The following is a 20,012-nucleotide window of genomic DNA, read 5'->3' on the forward strand; positions in this document are numbered from 1 at the left end:
GAGATGAAGAGTCAGTGTCTTCTCGAAGCAAAAAGACATTTTTAAATACCACCAGCATATTCAGTGCTGTACAAGACCTAAAATAAGCCATTCCCTGTACTAAGGCACTTATCTAAAAGATCTACACAGAGAAAAGAAAGGAGTAACTTGGAGGATTTGATTGTTAACCGTTGACTTGGCGGTAATGCAGCAAAAGCGAGTCTTTACAAGAGATGTGGAGGAGAGGTTGGTGAAGCAGGATGAGGACTTTTGGTGCAGAGGGGGAGCAAGGAGCAATGCATGAAGATGAGTGGGTGAAGGAGATGATCCTCTATTGCCAGTAAGCACTGTGATTATTTAACAAATGTAAAAATACAGTAAATAGCAAAGATTCAGATACTTTGGGGACAGACATATCCTTAGTACTATGAGAATTTTTATGGCCATAATTTTTGAAGGAATGTAACAATGTGCACCTTCACTAGAAGCTGTTCTAGCCAGACACTGACAAATGCAGCAAATAAAATCCTAATGGAAGCACAGTTTGCTTGTGCCATACTTCAGTAGACAGACTCATGCTGTGTGAAGGCTGAAAAAACACAACCAGGCTGCAAATCTAACAGGAAAAAGTCACAACAGCCAACAGAAATCTTGTTCACAGAGAATTTCACCCCTCTCTTCGTACTAGGAAAGGAAAACTCCTATTGCATATTACAAATCTGTGTCTGTATAGCTTGAGGAAAAGAGACTGTCTGCTTCTTTTCACACTGAACTAGTTCTAAGCAGCCTGCTGTGATCACAGCTGACCTCACTCACTCTATCTCAGATTATGCTCAGTCACACACACATCTCATGCTCTGATGCTGAACTCCCTCTCGAGCTAAATAGGCTCCTTTAGCCAGTGAACCAAACCAAACAGATTTGGGGCCTCACTCTGATCTCCTACTAATGAGAATAAGGACAACTGAAACTTCAGTGGAGTCCATGACAGGCTGCTGGGTTTATATTTTGTTGTATCAAAGAGAAGGATGCTCATCTTGATAAATGTACAATAAGTGTTTTAAATTTAAATATTAAATCACCCCCAAGGCCTGAAAGCACCCTGACCCAGATTGCATCCTCCTGCAGAAAACCCCATGGATGGGGCTAAAGAACAGCAAACTTTGCGAGTGTCACCTGGCAGAATTTATTATGAGCATACCTCAAGAGGGAGGAGCAGAGGTGACATCAGGCGAATCATTCCATTTATCCTTGGGGATGGAACCCACCCAGAATCCACAGAGATTGTAGCCCATTCTGCAGGGATGGTTGAATTTCCATTGGCTCGCTCATCCTTTCCCCTGGCAAATGGCAGTACAGCTGTTGTTGCCAAGTTTCCACTCTCTTGCAGCAAGGCTATTAACCTGCTTCAAACAGCACTAACTCCTGCTAGGAGAACCAAGTGTTGAATGGACACTAGTGTCTTAGACCCCAGAAGTTCCCATATTCTCAAACATGCTTCCTTCTGTGAGAGGGCATCACCAGAGAAGCTTCTGCATGGAGCAAAGGTGGAGTAGGGACAGGTATATTTGTGTTCTAGGCAATAGTGTCTCACCCCTCCACTTGGGCAAAGATATTGTGTGCATAGTAGGCAAACTAGTGAAGGAGATGCACCCGCTCCTTGGGCAAATGGAATTTTTCAGTGCTGGGAAAGGGATATAAAAGGGCTTCAATGCTTTAATGGATTGTGCAGTCAGACCTGCAGAAAAAGGTTGTCACAAAGGGAATAGTTTTAAAGCGCATTTGGTATTAATTATTATTAGGTAGTTTTACAGACAAAACACAAACCAGGAAAATAGGAATAGCTTGGAGATGTCATGGTTATGGGGTAGGTTGTGCTTTAGACCCCTTTATTCCCTCTTGAGTGAACCTAGCCCAAATGTTTCTCTATCATTGTAACATAACTGGCCCATTTAATACCTGTAAACCCTCTTTCCCCAGAGGCTTGTGACAGCTGCTAATTAAGTGACTCAAGCAGCTTCTTCAAAACAAAGCATGCTTTATTCATCAAAGGTACACAGCAAGCACTAAGAAAGGAGAAGATGAGAAAAGGCCTGGTTCTTACCCACTCTTAGGCTATGTCTACACTGGCAATTGAACAACAAAACTTTTGTCTTTCGGAGGTGTTTAACCCGCCCCTCCCCCCAACCAAAAGACAAAAGTTTTGCCATGACAAGCACCAGTGTGAACAGCATGTTGTCGGCAGGAGCGCTCTCCTGCCGACAATGCAAATGCTGATCATGGGGTGGAAGAAGTTTTTTGTCTGCAGGAGAGCCAACAAACAGCAGCTACATGGTGTGACTTTTAGCAACATGGCTGTGTTGCTTCAGCCGTGCCGGTAAAAGCTGTGTAGTGTAGACATAGCCTTACTGACACTTTATTCTCTTGCCTTGTTAGTGTTGGATAAGTTCCACTAAGCCAGGGCCTCCCTCCAGCCCCGCCCTGCTGCTGGTTCTCAGCCAGCGGTATGCATACTGCTGGGGGTACACAGAGGTCTTGCAGGGGATACCTCAACTCATCTCGATATTTGCCTAGTTTTACAACAGGCTACATTAAAAAGCACTAGCAAAGTCAGTACAAACTAAAATTTCATAGACAGTGACTTGTTTATATTGCTTTATAAACTGTACACTGAAATGTAAGTACAATATTTATATTCCAATTGATTTATTTTATAATTATATGGTAAAATGAGAAAGGAAGCAATGTTTCAGTTATAGTGTGCTGTGACACTTCTGTATTTTTATGTCTGATTTTGTAAGCAAGTAGTTTTTAAGTGAGGTGAAACTTGGGATACGTAAAACAAATCAGACTCCTGAAAGGGGTACAGTAGTGTGGAAAGGTTGAAAGCCACTGCTCTACAGCATCCTCTATGCCAGGCTCCTCTCCAGCTGCTGCTGCCCACTTTGCACCCTTCCCCCTAGGCAGGGATCTTTAAGATTTTAATATCACCTTTGATCCTAAGTTCAAGCCTGGGAAGAATAAACCTTGCTAGCTTAGTTGGAGCCAGGCAGGTGCATAGTCCCTCAGTTAATAGCTTCCCAACTGTTTCCTCAAAGACTATTAGTATCAGGGGTACTGGAATAGGGAGTATCAGAGGGCCATGGCCCCTTTACTTTTTACCGGCCATAAGGGAAAATGATGTGGGGGGAGAGGCCAGAGAGGAGCAAGTGGAGGGGAAGAGGTGGTGCATGGGTGGGGTCTCGGGGGGAAGTGGCAGCATGAGGGGGTGGCATGGGGGACGGAGCCCCAGGGGGCACTGGTGGCCCCCCCACTTTTAGGGAGTTTCTGCCATTCCTGCTTAGTATTCACTGTGATATTCTTATCTTTGCCATTGTTCCATTTGCTTTTGGCTTCCCTCTGCCAACAGCCTCCTTTGAGTTAACTCTCTATGCAGTCAGGCAGAACAATATCATGAGTGCCTCAGGGCTTGTCTACACTGACACTTTACAGCGCTGCAACTGTCTCGCTCAGGGGTGTGAAAAAACATCCCCCTGAGCGCAGGAAGTTTCAGCGCCGTAAAGTGTCAGTGTAGACAGTGCACCAGCGCTGGGAGCTGCGCCCCTCGTGGAGGTGGGATTTTTTTTTTTTTTAGAGCACTGGGAGAAATCTGATATCTATAAAAAGTACTACAGATATTTTCCTTGTTCTCCACTTAAAATTGCTTTGTTAGATGTGTTCAGAGTGAAAGTGGACAGATAGACTCCATTTCTACTGAGACTTGGGGGTGGACTTTCTTTTCATAAAATAAAACATGAAGACAAAGACGGTCTTACAATGAGACATGTAGCCTGAGAACATAACAGACAATAGATTTTTGCAGACTTATCCACAGGTACCAAACCAAGGCAAACATGTATTATTTAATGCCTTGTAAAAGAAGCAGAATGCTTTTAGCAACATTAAATGCTGCAGTAGTAATTGAGTCTCTGCCATGTGATTTAGTACAGGATGCCAAATTTCATTACATCTCTCCTTGCTGCCATTAACTCTGCAAATTAATCTCTCACTTGACAGTTAATTCCAGCTACTCCCAAATGCTCCCTCCAAAAGATCTCCAGAACCATTGAATCTATAAGAAAAGGACATTCCATTAATATGAACATACAGCAACATTAAATCTAAAGAGATATCAGTCACTGCTCCACGTACTCCTAAGTTAATAGTTATTAAAACACCTACACAGAAACACTAGGACCCAGATCCACAAAGGGACTTAGCCACCTTGACAATCACTGGAATCTTTAACCTTGGGTAAAGCACCTAGACTCCCTGTACAGTGCATGGGGAGAGATAGATGAAGGAGAGTAGGCTTCACAAAGGCTTATGGGAGATGCTGATGAAATGGGTCTTGCCTAAGCCTTGCCCCTCTTACAGAGTTGGGTCTCTATTTATGCTTGAAATCCACAGCCAGGAACCCTGCATTAGATTCAGGGGCCTAAGCCAGTCTTGTTTGCCCAAAAGCAGCCGGGGGGAGGAAGAGGCTGAGGAGGAACCAGCCTCCCTTATAACCTCTGGCCTAGTAGTAGGGAGCTCCCACAAGATATGGGAGACCTGGTTCAGCTTGCCCCCTCTGCCTAAGGAGGAGCAGCGATTTGAACAGAGATCTCTTGCCTCTCAGGGGAGAGCCCTAACTACTGGGCTAAAGAGTATAAGGGAGCTGTTGCTGCCATTCTTGCTCCTGCTGTTGTATGTGGCATTAGGTATGTTCTGAGCATGCCTGCTGGACTGGGCCCTGCAGGTGAGATATGTAGGAGAACACCTGGTTTGAGGATCATGCTGGGGCACAGGTATGAGCTAGGCATCCAGGTGCCTGCCCGAGGTAGCAGTGTGCGTGCCCGGGGCAGCAACTTAGGCACCTAGGAGATTTTTACAGCAAAAATATAGGTGCCAAGTAAGTTTAGGTGCCTATAGGCAGAGGCTCCAGAGACAGGAGAAGGGTTATTGCCCCTTCCTGCTTTTGAGAACCTGAACTTGGCATAAAATGCGGGAGAGACAAGGAACCCCTGACCAGAGTGAGGTGGTGTAAGGAGCCCCTTCCCTGCTGGCATGATGGAGGGTTGGTGGGGCCAAATTTGAGTGAGTGGTGTTGCAACCTGGTGCTTGGGCTCCCTCCCTTCTGGAGTCCTTCCATTGCCCCCGCGTGCAGGGTTAGGCAGCAGCTGAGTGGGGGTTTGTGGATTGCAGTAGCACCTATATAGGGTTTAGGCACCTTAGTATCTCTTGTCATGCAGTGGGTGTCGATTTAGCAGGTCTAGTGAAGACTTGCTAAATTGATGGCAGAGCGCTCTCCAGTCGACCCGAGTACTCCACCTCTCCGAGAAAAATAAGGGAAGTCGACCGGAGAGCATCTCCTCTTGACGCAGTGAAGACACCGGGGTAAGTAGACCTAAGCTATGTTGACTTCAGCTACGTTATTCACATAGCTGGAGTAGCGTAACTTAGGTCAACTTACCCTAGTAGTGAGGACACGCCCTTAATGGTATTTAAGCACCTAATTTGCACTGAAATTAATGGGAGTTAGGTTCCTAAATACCATTGAGAATCTGGGTCTTAGTCTTAAAAGTACCCACCAGCCTTTTTAACAAAATCTTATATAACAAACTCAGCAAACCACAGCGAGAAAGCAGATCCTTTCCATCCCTTACTGTATCCAGGAACTTACTACCTTCAACGGTCTCCAAAAATCCCTATCAAATTAATGGCTTTTGCAACATGCTGAAAGTCATCAAATCTGGGCTATTTCAGTGCATGTTCCATAATCCCAGGGCCCTTACAGAGAGCCTCCTCTTTAGGAGGTTTCAGCTCAAATGCTCTAATTACCCCTGCTGTGGCAGTATATCATGGGGGTGGGAAGGTGATCACTCACATAGGTAGATTCCAAACTTCATAGGTCACATGCCCTTATGAAGGTGTTGATTATTCCCACAGCCTGTGCACGTGTACCTCTCTGATCACCTATCCCCAAGCACCGGTCGTCTAAACCTGCTCTGCATGAATATTTGAACAAACCAAGGTTCCAGTACATGCTGTATATACTCCGAACAGTGATTAGGTGGGTTTTTAAAGCTTTTTACCCATCCTTATCCCCCTTTCATGAAATCTCCAAATGAGATTCATTTCTCAGGCTCTTTGTATGCTATACCTTTTTCTTCCCATGCACATTATTCTTTCAGTTTGCACATAATCCTTCCACCCATGTTTGAAATTTATTATTATTTTTGTCTTACCAACATGGTTTTGCGAAGAGGGTTTGCTAGTTGACTGTTGCAGCAGAGCCAGGTGGTGTTGGCCAAAATTACTGTCTCTTACAAAGACAGAACTATTATTTAGTTCGTCTTTTTTAATTTTTTTGGCCAGAGTGGTGAATTTTAAAAGACTAACTGTAATATGGCTAATGGAAAATTTCCCCTAAGTCATATGTGCACTGATGTGATATAGCAAATATCAAGTTCCATGTATAAGTGTTTACAGGGTGTACTTCAGTGGTGCCCATCTTTAGTGTTTTTTTAAAAAAGTATTTCATGTTAAGAAGTCTGAATTTCAGTATGTTTCATTTGGGAAGAGCTGATATTTAAAAGAAAAATCAGATCTCTCAAATGACCCACAGCTATCAAGTTATGCAAATACTATAGTTAATTTCTGTGGTTACACGAGTTACCGTATTTTTCCCCCCTTCTTCCCTCCTGTTAGTTGTGGTTTCACATTTAATTAAAAAATCTTCAGAGCAAGGACTATGTCTTCCTGTGACTTTGTCCAGAACTTAGCATGATGGGGTCTCAGTTCTGATTGGGGTGCTACCACAATACTAATAATAAATATATTAATAGGATCATGCGTTGGGGTATTTGCGCTGTGTGCTAACTGGCCATACCTTTGACATGCCCATTATCTCCCTCTCTTCTCTTGTGGAGACCAATCACACAGGTCACAATAATGGGGAGAACTGGGATGCACAATTCCCTTGGTGGTCACTCAAATATTTGATCATCAATGTAGCAGGAACACACAGCATTAATGTAGGCTTTTGATTCTTATCATGACTGGGCCTCTGCTGTATATTTAAAGTTAATGTAACATTTATACAAACAAAAATAGTCCAGTTGCAAGAGTCCCTGCCTTCCACGTGTATGGATCTAAGCATGGTAGTGCTGTGTCTGCTTCAGTGGAACTGTGTTAAAATTTTGTCTATGGGATGATGCCACCTATTGGATATTCTTAGAATTAATAAGCTGAAGCAATTCAAAGAAAAACAATTCTGATATGCATGAGGAGTTCTAATAAATCTGGCCATGTTTACCTCTATTTTATATAAACCAGTTGCTAGAAGAAAGTGTCTGTTGGGACACTCTGAATTTCGGTGTACTGCTACCAAAATGAAAGGATATTGCTAGAAAAAGCAGTTGGGAAAAGAGAACTTGGATCCTTTGCCACACAACTGGAAAGAGAAAATGAAGAACAGAAAAAAAGAAAATGAGAACTACAGACAGGGCTTAAAATAAGAAGTTTTCACTTCGAGGCACTTTAAACTAATCTCTTGAATTGCTCTTAGCAACCTAAACTGAAATGTTAAAAGGTTTCTGCTTTGGAAAATGTACCTTGAGATTCTCCGAGAGCACACTGTTAAAAATGAAATGCCCTTTCAATGGCTTTTCCAGCAAACACCTTCTAAGTTCGATCTGATTTTGGTGAAACTTTAGAAGGAGCAATATAACTACTTGATCATATGGCAAAAACTGAAAATACCACTTTATTTTTTACTTTGATTAAATGTATTCTAGTAATATTTGCACACAAAAAACCAGCACAATAACAGTTATGTAATATTTGAGTCATAACACTATAAAGACTTACAAACTTTGGAATTCTGGCATAGAAACACTTCATCAGAATCATAAGTGTAGAGCTGGAACAGAATGGTGACAATTAAAAAAAAAAAAATCCACTAAGGGCCAGGGGTTTGATCCTGCTCCCATTGAGAGTCAATAGCAAAACTCCCATTGACTTTAATGGCACAGGATCAAGCCCTGAATCCTAGACACCTTCCTAACAAATAGTCCCCCTGGCCTGAACAGGACAGCTCACGTGAGTACAGTGAGCAGGATTTGGTCCTTGATCAGTTCAGAGTAACAGGGAAATCTACAGTATAGAAAAGCAGGCAGTATCTTTCCAGATTTTATTTTAAAAATATAAAATATTCAGCACTTCAAAAACTTACTAGTGCCTCTTCATTTGCAAAGGAAACTACTCATTACTTGGGGAATATTTACTAAACATATACAAACAACGGTTCTCCCTCAGCTGCAGTAATTATCATTCTACTTTCTTGTCCCTGACTAAATGTCTACAACATCTGGCAACAGACATCATTTTGTTTATTTTTAACAACCCACTTCCAGATTATTGGACTAAATTTGGACATGAAGGAAGCAGGTGGAGCTCCAACATGTGTTGACTTGCACTGATTGATCTGTTGAGCTTAAAAGCTAACACTGTATAGAAGGGAAAACAATAAAACAATCTAACTACTGGTGAGGTTATACAATCATTTTACATTTACATTACCATAAATTAATATAACAATGACAAGTGAATGAGAAACTTTGAATTAGTGATATCTACAGTGATACAAAACTTGAGGGGATTAATCAAAACCTCAAACTGGAAGTCAATTTATCACATCTCTTGCATTGAGAGAACAATCAACTATTTTAAACGTTGTGGAACAGATAGTGTAAAGTAGAGTAGCTTCATGGACTTCAAAGAGACTCTCTTACTCAATTCCAGGTTTCAGAGTAGCAGCCGTGTTAATCTGTATTCGCAAAAAGAAAAGGAGGACTAGTGGCACCTTAGAGACTAACCAATTTATTTGAGCATAAGATGAACTAAGCTGAAGCTCACGAAAGCTTATGCTCAAATAAATTGGTTAGTCTCTAAGGTGCCACTAGTACTCCTTTTCTTTTTACTCAATTCCAGTGATGCTATCCTAGTTTATCTCCACTGAAAATCCTGCCGGGTTCTAAATACCCCTTTGCTTTGCTAATACTCCCCCAGAAACTTGAAAAAGTAAAACTGGCCTGTCTGTTCATAGTTCAAGGTAGACTTTTTTGCATGTTTAACTTTTGTAGCATGCCAGCAATTACAAGACTTTTAGACCCTATTTGCTCTCAGGACACTGATGAAAGTAATATTTAGTTTTATATGTACTGAAGCTGTGAGAAGCAATTAACTGTAATGAGACTTCTTTTTCTTTTAATCTGTGACTGATTAACATTAGCATGATTACTATGAACTGCATGCAGATGTGTTGCACTGTTCTTGCCATTATGTCAACAGTCCTTAAGATTGGGTCATATCGGATTTCAAACTCATTCTACCTCTTGGCATCTTCTGTATGAAATCTCCTTCATTTGCAACATTTGAAATATGTGCTTCTTCACGCTCAGTGTCTGAAATATGTTCTCAATCGTTGCTCTATCTGGGCCACTCTTAAATGTTTGATTTACATCCTCGACCTCAGCTTGCCGACAACGGGTTTATTAACACAAAATTCTGCCCACCATGATGGTCTCTCCAGCACCTTGCTGCCTTGAAGGACTATTGTCCACAGATTTTTATACAGCTGCAAAAGAAGAAGAATGTAGATTAACATAAGCAGAAAATCATTTAAATTTCACAAAAGTTTAAACAATTCAAATAAAACCAACTGAAATGGAATTGCAATTGCAACTGTATTTCTAGGAATACAGAACAAGCACAAGGAATAAGCACAAAATAAAGTGCATAATTATGTGAAAGCAAGAACAAAACAAATTTGGGATCAGATCTTCAGCTGGGGTAAACTGGACTAACAGTTTGACTTAGCTGAGTGAGGCTGATTTGTGCCACCTAAGGATCTGGCCTTTTAACGTTCTAACTGCTATGAAACAATCACAAAGCAAAAGAAAAACACTGAAAACGCAGTTCATAGAGGAAAGATTAAATGAAGCTGTTTCATTCTGTCCATGCCTCTGAAAGTTATAGCTGAAAATACTCTGTTTTTACCCTTCTTTCTATATGTTTTTGGCAAGTTACAGAATTTTTCTCCCAGATGTGAACACTTCTGTTTGAGCATCAGAAATTCCTCTCCCATCAGCACATTGTTAATTCTTCAGTCTTTCCCAACTTGTTATTTTATACAGCCCAGTTAAAAGCATTAAATGGGAAATAAATTCTGCAAAAGGCCACTTTAATAGTGTAGATCTGTTGAGCGCTGGTCAGGTTATACTTTTTGCTATTTGGAAATATTTGACAGTTTCACAATTAATTTAAACTTTTTAATACCATCCTAAAAAAATGGGAGGAGGTGAGGGAGACCAGATCCTCACCTGGTGTCAATCATCATAGCTGCAATGACTTCCATGGTGCGACACCGATTTACACCAGCTGAGGCTTTGGCTCTACATGTTTTAAATAAAAATGTCAAAGAATCTCCAAAATAGTTAATACATTTGAACTTTGATTTTTCTGGACTATGGTTAGCTGAGACACTTGGGTCCATAAAAAAGTTCGTTTGACCTCCAGCATACAAAATGTTCGATTTAGTACTGAAAAGCTAACGAAAACTTTATACACTTAGGCTGAGATTTTCAAAGCTGCCTTGGATGGGAACTGGGCATCCAAGTCTTCCAACTTTACTCTTGAATCATTCAGTCCTAAAGCTGCACAGTAAGTTCTAAAGCCTCTTTCCTGCATAGTTTAAGAACTGCAGATTCCTGACCCCACCAACCCCACCTTAACAGAACCTTGATTATCCAAATGAAATTCATTTCCCTGTTACACTCAGATGATCTGGCGTGTACAGTCCTGCAATTTGTACTGTATTTTTTCCATTGCCTTTCTACTCTTCATTCTCTTTATTTTTACCTCTGAAATACAAGCTGTCTGTAATTTATTAACCAGTTAAATCCACACTCTGTTCAGAATACACATTCTTACTGTCATCAATTTCTTCTGCTTCTTACTGGATATTTTAACATTCACATTTACAGTCATTTGGATACCTTTCTTTCTAATTTTCTGCTTTCAGTTATTTTGTCTTTGGATTCTCTGACTCATAGCTGTGGCCCTAATCTTATTTTAAGAACCATAATTTCCCTTTCCCGCTCTGTAGGTGGTTCATGTTTTAGTCATTTTTTAAAATTTTTTCCCTCTAAACCACTTCCTCAAAAACATTAATTGGATGTTCAGATTCTGTAGGAAACTTAGCAGGCAATTGGGAGCCTAGGACTCTGACTGTCCATGGGATTTAGGCTTCTAACTGCATTAGGGCCAGATTTTTAAAAGTATTTAGGTGCCTAGAGATGCAGGTAGGCACTTAGTGGGATTTTCACAAAGGGATTTCACTCCTATAGGAGTTAGGCACTGAGGTACTTTTGAAAATTCCATTTTGAATGTGGGACTTAGGCTCCTAAGTCACAGAGACACTTTTGAAAATTTTACCCCTAAACTTTAATAAAGGCAAGAATCTGTATAACTCCACCAAGTACCCTAACCTTATGAGCCACCCAGACAAGTGGCTTTACTTTAAGGACCTGTATGAAAATGAGACCACTGATTTAGATGCCCAAATAGGAAGTTAAGTACCTAAAAGCAGACATGCAAGTGTGAAATTCTGACCATGCAATTGCTGACACTTAGCCACAGGGTGAGTTTAGCCCTTTCCCCCCATGAATAACCCTCCCATTGATGGGGAGTCCTATTCTTCGGAGGCCCCACCCCAAAACCACCACATCTAGAAGAGTCTAACAAAGTCACAGGTAGACTGTGTTCAGTGCCATGAAAATGACCACCTCCTCCTCCTTTCTCCTAATTCTCATGCATCTGACCCTCTTTGGTAACGACTCCCCTGCAATTGAATAAGTGAATTAGAAGCTGCTGCTTTCATTTTGGGTAGCTGCAACAGCTTGATTAAGAAGAATGTGGCTCTTTCATTTAGACAATTTTTATGTTCTTGATAGTTCAAGCAGTAAACAAGGAAATGGAACAAAAACTGTCTTCGGCATTTTGATGATGTGTCTAAAATCACATTTTAATTGGTGTCTGCACAAGATAAAGCTGAAAATGCAACTTAGGGTTCCTGGAATGGAGACATCTATTGGAATAACAGGGCAGATGAGTGATCTTTTGTAGAAGGAATGAAATACTTTTTAAAGGAGCTTTGCTACCACATGATACAGGGCCAGATTTTGCCCGGCCCTTACCCAAGTACACAATATGGGTGACAAAGGGAACGATGTCAATATAGTACAGCATGGATCAGACCCAATATTCAAAGAACATTCTTGTACCCTAGCATGGCCTGCATACAGGCCAGGCAGAATTGCCATGTGTCTGCTTATGAGCTCAGAGATTGTTCCATTCGTGCTCCCAGGAAGGGGAACGCTGAGGAAAGCAGCACCTCATGAAGGGGTGGGTATTGTAGTAGGTGCTCTCTGCTGCATACTACAGAACTAAAGGGGGGCATTCTTAATACTTTTCACTGTTCCTTCAGGGAAAGTGCAGCTCTGCACGACCCTGTTCTGTGAGCTGTCCTATCAAGTGTATTCACTGTAGCTCTCTGAAAACAGTACATATTGTTTTGTTCAGCCTCATATGTAAGAGGCTAGTAAGATCCACTAAGAGGAATTTTTAGAACAGAAATCTTACAAGAATCATCCAGCTGTACAGAAAGACACTTTCCAAAGCCCTTTGCTTTTAACTGGAAGGAAGAAACTGACATGCATAAAGAGAAGAACAGACTGCCTCTAGGGATATCTGCAAATGAGCAACACTTCCCGGACCCATGGCACAATGGTATTGCTTAGGTGGTGCTAGAACTGACTGAATGGCACTACGATGAAGGCAGACACTGAAACACTCGGGCCAAGATTTTCAAATGTGATTTTGGGTGCCCAACCTGAGACACGTTGAAGAGGCCTGATTTTCAGAAAGTGATGCGAATCTATCCCCTTCAAAATCAGGGCCTCTGAAAGGTGCCCCAGGTTGGATACCCAAACCCCCCAGTCACTTTTGAAAATCTTGACCTGTTTTTTTAAACCAAATTGGTTTGAGGCTCCGTTAGTTAATGTTTGTAAAATACTTTGAGATCCTCCCAATAATGGTGTAAAGCACGGTGGTGGTGTTATTATTATTTCTGGTCTATAAGCGTACCTGTTACTTTTCAAGCTAAGGGCTGTCTCAATCCAGCCTAGAGAAAGGTGGGGTGAGTTGTGCATCTCTGCCATTTATACCACACACCAATTTCGGCAGCATGTCGTGTATGTGTAGCTACATGCTGCAGTTTAAACGGCTGCGGCCACACTGCGGTGGGTAGCTACATGTGTCAGTGAAAGGCTCTGGCAGGGAGGAGGCGGCAGGGAAAGGATCAGCATTTTCTCTGCTGCCTCCCCCGCTGCCAGAGACTTTCCCTGCTGGAGTCTTTCCCTCTGGCAGGGAAGGGCTCCAGTGTCAGGGAGTTGCTGGGGCCTTTTCCTGCAGAGGGAAAAGGCTCTGGCACTGGGATGCAGCAAGACTCCACACTGAGAGTCATGGCATGAGTGAGCAGACAGCATGTAGTGTATGTACTCCGGGTACATTCCTACACCCTTCCGGCATACTTTTACTTGCTTACTCCATGTCTCACGGTCTACACTGCTATTTATGTCTGTGCTAGGAGGGCTCTGCATGTACATACACTACGCACTGCTGAAAGAATCCTGCAGTGTAGACACACCCTTAGGGAGCAGCCTGCATTGTGTCTCTGTTTTTTGATTCTTGTGTGTTAAGGTTCTGGATTTTAAGAAATAAAGTAGTGTTAAATCTTTCTGGAAGGTTGCAATGTAATTTCTCTGTTTGTAGGCCATGACCATAACGCTTCTTAATTGGAACAAGTTTTAATTCCACTTTGCTCTCATATTAGATATTTTCATTAAAAATCAGGAAAAGAGGGTAAATTACATTAACAGATGACACTAAAATGAGGGTGTTGTGAGCACCAGTAAGATCAGAGGAATCATTCCTAGAAAAGTTAGAAATATGGGCAAGGAATAAAAACACAAGATTCCAACTGGTAAAATGAAAGCCATTACATCTGATGAGACAATAATTTGAAACAGCAACAGAACTAAACAAAAACAACGACCTAGGATGAAAACCTAGCCCAATTACAATCAATGGGAGTTTTGCTATTGACTTCAAAGGGGCCAGAATTTCACCTTTAGGGTGATACTGGATGGCAAATTAGACTATGCTGGGCAAAGTGATAGAGAAGTAAAAAAGACCAGACCACCTTTGGGGTCTATGTGCATAGGCAGAGCATCACGGAACAAGAAGATAGTAACAGAGAACCTGACTCAATGAGTTTGGGAATCAGAAAGGCTGGCAAAGTTAGAAGGATGTTGGAGGCCCTCTAAATATTTAAATATCTAGAAAAGAGATCTTTCACTGTGGAATTATGGGATGTACAGTAGCTTCTTCAATCCAGGGTATGCACAGAGTTCTACCAAAGCAATACATTCTGAACAGTAGCATGTGACTTCCCCATATACTGGAGCATATCCTCAGCTAGTGCAAATTGTCATAGCTCCATTGAAGTCAAAGAAGCTATGATAATTTGCACCAGCTGAGGGTCTGCCCTTTTCTTCTAGCTGTAAAGCTTCTTAATTTAAAATATTAGTCCGGTTACATAAATGCCTTTTTAATTATTAGCTTTACAAACACAGGAAGGTTTCTCTTTACCTCTCCATCAGCTCTGCCAATAGGCGAGTTCAGAATGAAGTCAGGAGGTGCAATGACATCCACCAAGGCAACTGCATCATCTTTCAACTGTTTAAAAACAAAGAGCATAAATTTGGCAGCTCTTCTAGATTTCTATGGTTACCTACGAACAACAAAGCAGTGCTTCAAGAAACCAGCCAATGGTAACTTAAGTTGTTACACTTTTAAAGATCCACTATCAACACACTGTCTATTCACACTATTTTTGTCTTTCTTCCAGAGCAATAAAAAAGAAAAAAAAGACCCAACTCTATTTTAGAAGTTTTCCATGCTTTCCTTAAAAGCATTAAGTTTTATTTTCACCTAGGCAGTACTGTGTATGTTCATACAAACTGATCAACACACAACTCATTCATTAACATACAATTTCCAGATTCTTCTTCTTTACAATTCATATCTTGCCTGGTCAAAATGTGTGCTAGCTTGAAAAGCTATGTGTTGAGAAAAAAATAACACAGACAATATTTATGAGCTGAGATGATAATGAAATAAATAGAACGGCACTGCTGCTCTCAAGTGTTTTATTGGCCTCCCATTTCATCCAATAAACACATTACTTCAAATGACAAATGAAATCCAGAGCATCATCTTCCAAAAATTTCCCCTCAAAATATGAAATATTACTTTCTCTGAGCCCTTGTAGAATACTCAGGCTTTGACCCAATGCTACTAACCTTCCCCTTTTTAAACAGGCTATTCAACTGCAAATAGGATAGCATCCTGGTAATCTCTTGAAGTGCAGAGTAAGTGGTATGTCTTTCTTCTGTTACTAGCATGTTGTGTTGCTGTCCATCCACACCAAAATGATATTAGAGACTTACCTTGGAACAAAGCTCCAGAATAGCATGCTGTATGAATCGACCAGGCTGTTCACCTGAAACATATCCACCTGCAAATATATTTACAATGAAATTAAATGGTGAAGCTAAGATTATGTTGCTATATTCCTTTTACCAATGGCATGGTTTTATAAATCTGTTTGGTATTTATGAAGATGAAACTTGTGAGAGTTGTGATGACTCTCTCACTCAAGAGGTAGACTTTAAAAACTCGCTCCCTCAGGCACCTGGAGCCTTTTACATGTGTAAGTCACAAGGCTTGTCTACGGTCCCAGGGTGTGTGAATTAGAGCATGCACTAGGGTGCTGCACTGTAACTGTCCCATGTGGATGCTGTGGGCATGAACTAAAAGGTACCTAGTTCACAGTAACATAGTCCTGTTTGAAAGAGAACTATGTTAATGCGAACTAAGTTCCTTTCAGTTTGCACCAGCAAATGTCCACATGGGACAGTTACAGCACAGCATGCTAGTGTGCACTACAGTTCACTCCCCCAGAGTCTGAACTGCAGGGCCGGGTAGACAAAGACGCACTTGCAGTATGGCTATATATCATCCCTACCCCAGGGGCTGGATCTCACAGAGGTGTATAAGTTCACTACAGCCCTTGTGCTAACAGAGCTGAGGCTTTTAGCTTAGCTAATAGAGTCTGACTCTTTTAGATCCAGAGTTGAATCCCTGCTTCTGACAGCCTACCCAGTAATGTTGCATTACACAGGCAATAACTAAATGTTCTATCATATACTCCAGTCAAGATTCACTTTCTCCCTGCCAAAGTGCAATGCACTATATAGAAAAAATGAAGGTTACAATTAGGGCTGTTTAAAAAGTGATCCACACTGAAGATAGATTTGATCTCACCTTGGTAGAGCACGGCCATGTGTTTACTTAAAGACCACAGTCCATACAGAGCACTAAGATGCTTTAGCACAGGCTGGAGTGTAGATGGTGTGTCGGGATCATGAGTGTATTCGTGATACCTTTGTAAGACTGTTTGCTCGATAAAAGCGATGGCTAATGAACGACAGTAGTATACCTTAAGAAATAGAAAAGGATTAAATAACATGTTGACAAACAAAACACACAAGGGCCAGATCCTCAGCTGCTATAAAATGGCATAGCAACATTGAAGTTAATGGAGTTATGCCGATTTACACCAGTTGACAATCCAGCTCAAGTTTTAACAAATAAACAAGACTCTCTGGGAAGTGTGTGCCTAAGGAAGTGCTTTCAAAGTGTGCATTTCAAATGTCTGTTTGGCTAGGGACAATTAGGTTTTTCAGAAACGCAGTGGACATATCTACTGCAACTGGAAATAAGGTTCCTAATTCTCCACCACCTCCCAACTCGTACAGTCACTTGTACCCCTTGTACAAACGGCAGGGCAAAACTGATGTATAATATGCTACCGTTCTGATCTGGAAGCATTTCATACCCACTTTGTACAGGTGTAAATGACTACATAAGGTGGAACACAGTTGAGAATCAGGTCCAAGATCTTGTTAATGCCCATTGAGCCCGAACAGAAAATGCTATAGAAATTAATATGAATGATACCAGTAGGGTTCTATGGAAATGATTATAAAATCTATAGTACTGAATAGAGACTGCTCTCCTTTCAATAAATGTTTTTAAACAATCTTATGGAATTCTGTAGCAGGGATAGAATTTTCTACTAAATTAGAGGAAAAGGAAGGGTCTGATCCTATAAACACTATTGGACATAGTGCTTACTAGTCCCCATTGACTCTAATGTTGTTTGAAAGAATGACACAACTAACCCTTTGCTCTTACCTTATTAGCAAGGTAAAAAAAAATCACTACCTCTTACAATATTTTTAATACACGGGATAAAAATATAGGGTGTGAGTATTTGCATAGGAAGATTTGGTAGCCTTTACATATCCACTTGAACTGGAATACCATTTAAATTTGAAAGAGGATGTTATATGAATGAATATGTATATGAGAGTGAATCCAGAGCTGAATAGGAAGCTGTTTGTGTTATAACAGTTTGTTACACTGCTCTCAATTGTTTCATACAGGCATTAATTTTGTATTAATCAACTTGTTGGGTTTGTTCTATGTTCAGTAAACCACAGTTGGTTGGGTTTCTTTTAAATCACTGCAAAAGACGGGATATTTAAAAAACCAAAGACCTCTTCCAAATAATTCCACTTTCTTTGTATAGTTCTTTGATAGCACCCTTGATCAGTGTCACAACCAGAGATAAGCTTGAACCACAAAAAACACATCTGAACACCCATAAACTTTGGGAGGGCAGAGAGATTTTTTTCACCCTCAATGGCTGGACCTGAATTTAGATCAGAATTTCATGATTAGACCAATTCTCTAGTCACAATCAAATGTCTCTCACAGTATCCCTGTTGGAGCCCTGAGAATGAGTTCCCTCCTCCCCCCACTTCTTCCTACTTTATAAACCCAGTCTTGTAGTCCTGCATTTTCCCCATTAACCTTGTGGCTGAGAACAAATGGACAGGACTCCCTTCTGAGCCTGTTAATCCTGTTCAACCAGAATGAGACATCAGAGATGAGTGATACAAAGCATTCCCTCCCCTGCTACCCTGGGATGTCTTCAGTGAACTCTCAACTCATAACAGCCCAGGTATAGGCCAGGAATCTGTCCCAGATCTCCTGCAGCATGACTGAACACTACATCATTTCTCTGCCAAGGGGTTGACAGAAAGTGCTTCTTCATGGCCTGATGTTTTAAAATCAATTCTGCAAAGGTCTCCAAAGCTCCAGCATGCTAATAATTTTCAGATGTATTTAATGCACATTATTTACAAGAAGAAAAGGAGTACTTGTGGCACCTTAGAGACTAACCAATTTATTTGAGCATAAGCTTTCGTGAGCTACAGTATGCATCCGATGAAGTGAGCTGTAGCTCACGAAAGCTTATGCTCAAATAAATTGGTTAGTCTCTAAGGTGCCACAAGTACTCCTTTTCTTTTTGCAAATACAGACTAATACGGCTGTTACTCTGAAACCTGTCATTATTTACGAGAAAAATCCTCCCCTGTGCTGCACAAGCATTGTAGGAAGGGAAGAGAGCCTAATGAATATAAGGAAGAAGTAGGGCAGGGCACCTCTATATTGCTCAGCTTCTTAACACACTTGGTTATGCACGACATTCCCAAAGGGGTGTAGTCATTCGGTAATGGGCCGTACCAGATGCAATCGTAGTTGTATTTATGCTGCTGTCAGTAGTAAGTGCTAGCCAGGGGACATGTTGTTGCTCTGATACTGACCCAGCAAAGTAGACATTTCTCTCTTATTCTAAGCTGTTGCTTTGATGAAGGCTCTGATGGTGGTTACTTCTACCATAGCTTTTGCAAAGTCCCAACCAGCAGAGCTATCCTGGGTGGTGGATGCCTGGGTGAAGCCAGGTCTTCTCTACTTGGATACAGAGTTGAGTGTTTCTTGTTGCAAGTTTTCAATGTACTTTGCAGGTAAGGTTGGTAAGATTGGCTGCCTTCAGAGCAGCAGATCCCCCTCAGGAGTGACAAATGCCAAGAATTCTGTGCTTTTGGTTCCAGCCAGTTTTGCTCACTGAGGATAGAGATGGATGGGGAAGTGCTGCAAGCTGTGATTTGGAGCCATGCCCTCCTTGGCTGTTAAAATCTTGTTAGGGGACAGTGGATCCACTCGTAGTATGACTGTCAATGTTTCCTTTTCAGTTTCCAGTACTGTCAGTCTGGTATCTTTCATGAGGGCTCTGCATTTGAATTATAGACATTAGAGACGGAAAAGACCTATTAGGTCATCTAGTCTATCTACCTGCCAGAGCAGGATTCTTTCCTACAGTATGTATTTGGCCACAAGCGCAGCATAATAAGCAGATGTAGATGTACTAATTAGGAATGGTAGTGGATTTAACAGTAGTAGGTGTAATTTTAAACTCCTCTTTTGAACATTAAGATTAATTTGAATTTATTACACAACTATGTCTGCATGGTTCTGAAGGAAACTATTTTCTGAAAGATTTTACTGATCATAATTGTCCTCCTTTAATACTGTTTAATACAACGCACATGAATGGGAATACATTTTTATTAGTTACTATGATTTGCTGCTTTATGAATGACAGAAGGATACAGCAAACAAGATCTGGCAAACTTGGAGGAAAATAGACAGTAAATAAGGTAGGACTCTGAATAAAGTGTTACCTGGCTGTTGTTTTTTGCTTCAAAATCACTACTCCCAGACTGTTTCTCGTGGCTCAATTTAAGGACACTTTCTCGGAGCAGGTAACAAACCAGCCATTTATATGCAGCTAACGGAACTGCAAGACAGAAGAAATTTTCCATGTGGGAAAGAGAGGAAAACTGAAATATTGC

The 20,012-nt window shown here is 41.1% G+C and overlaps 1 protein-coding gene across 4 annotated transcripts in view; it reads right to left on the reverse strand.

The window, feature by feature from the left end:
* Positions 1-7,790: 7,790 nt before the first annotated feature.
* The window catches only part of ACOX3 (acyl-CoA oxidase 3, pristanoyl), a 59,693-nt gene continuing 47,471 nt past the window's right edge, over positions 7,791-20,012 (reverse strand). For 3 of the 4 annotated variants that reach the window (XM_074951761.1, XM_074951760.1, XM_074951763.1), the window contains 5 exons: positions 19,842-19,957; positions 16,513-16,687; positions 15,636-15,703; positions 14,776-14,862; positions 7,792-9,640 (listed from right to left, as the gene is read on the reverse strand). In XM_074951761.1, the coding sequence (XP_074807862.1) occupies positions 9,521-9,640; positions 14,776-14,862; positions 15,636-15,703; positions 16,513-16,687; positions 19,842-19,957 (566 nt within the window). In that variant the 3' untranslated portion in view covers positions 7,792-9,520. Of the gene's footprint in view, positions 9,641-14,775; positions 14,863-15,635; positions 15,704-16,512; positions 16,688-19,841; positions 19,958-20,012 lie in introns of all 4 variants that reach the window. The other variant, XM_074951762.1, reaches the window with a different exon arrangement.

This window comes from Natator depressus, chromosome 4, assembly GCF_965152275.1.
Source record: "Natator depressus isolate rNatDep1 chromosome 4, rNatDep2.hap1, whole genome shotgun sequence".
Taxonomy (NCBI): Eukaryota; Metazoa; Chordata; order Testudines; family Cheloniidae; genus Natator; species Natator depressus.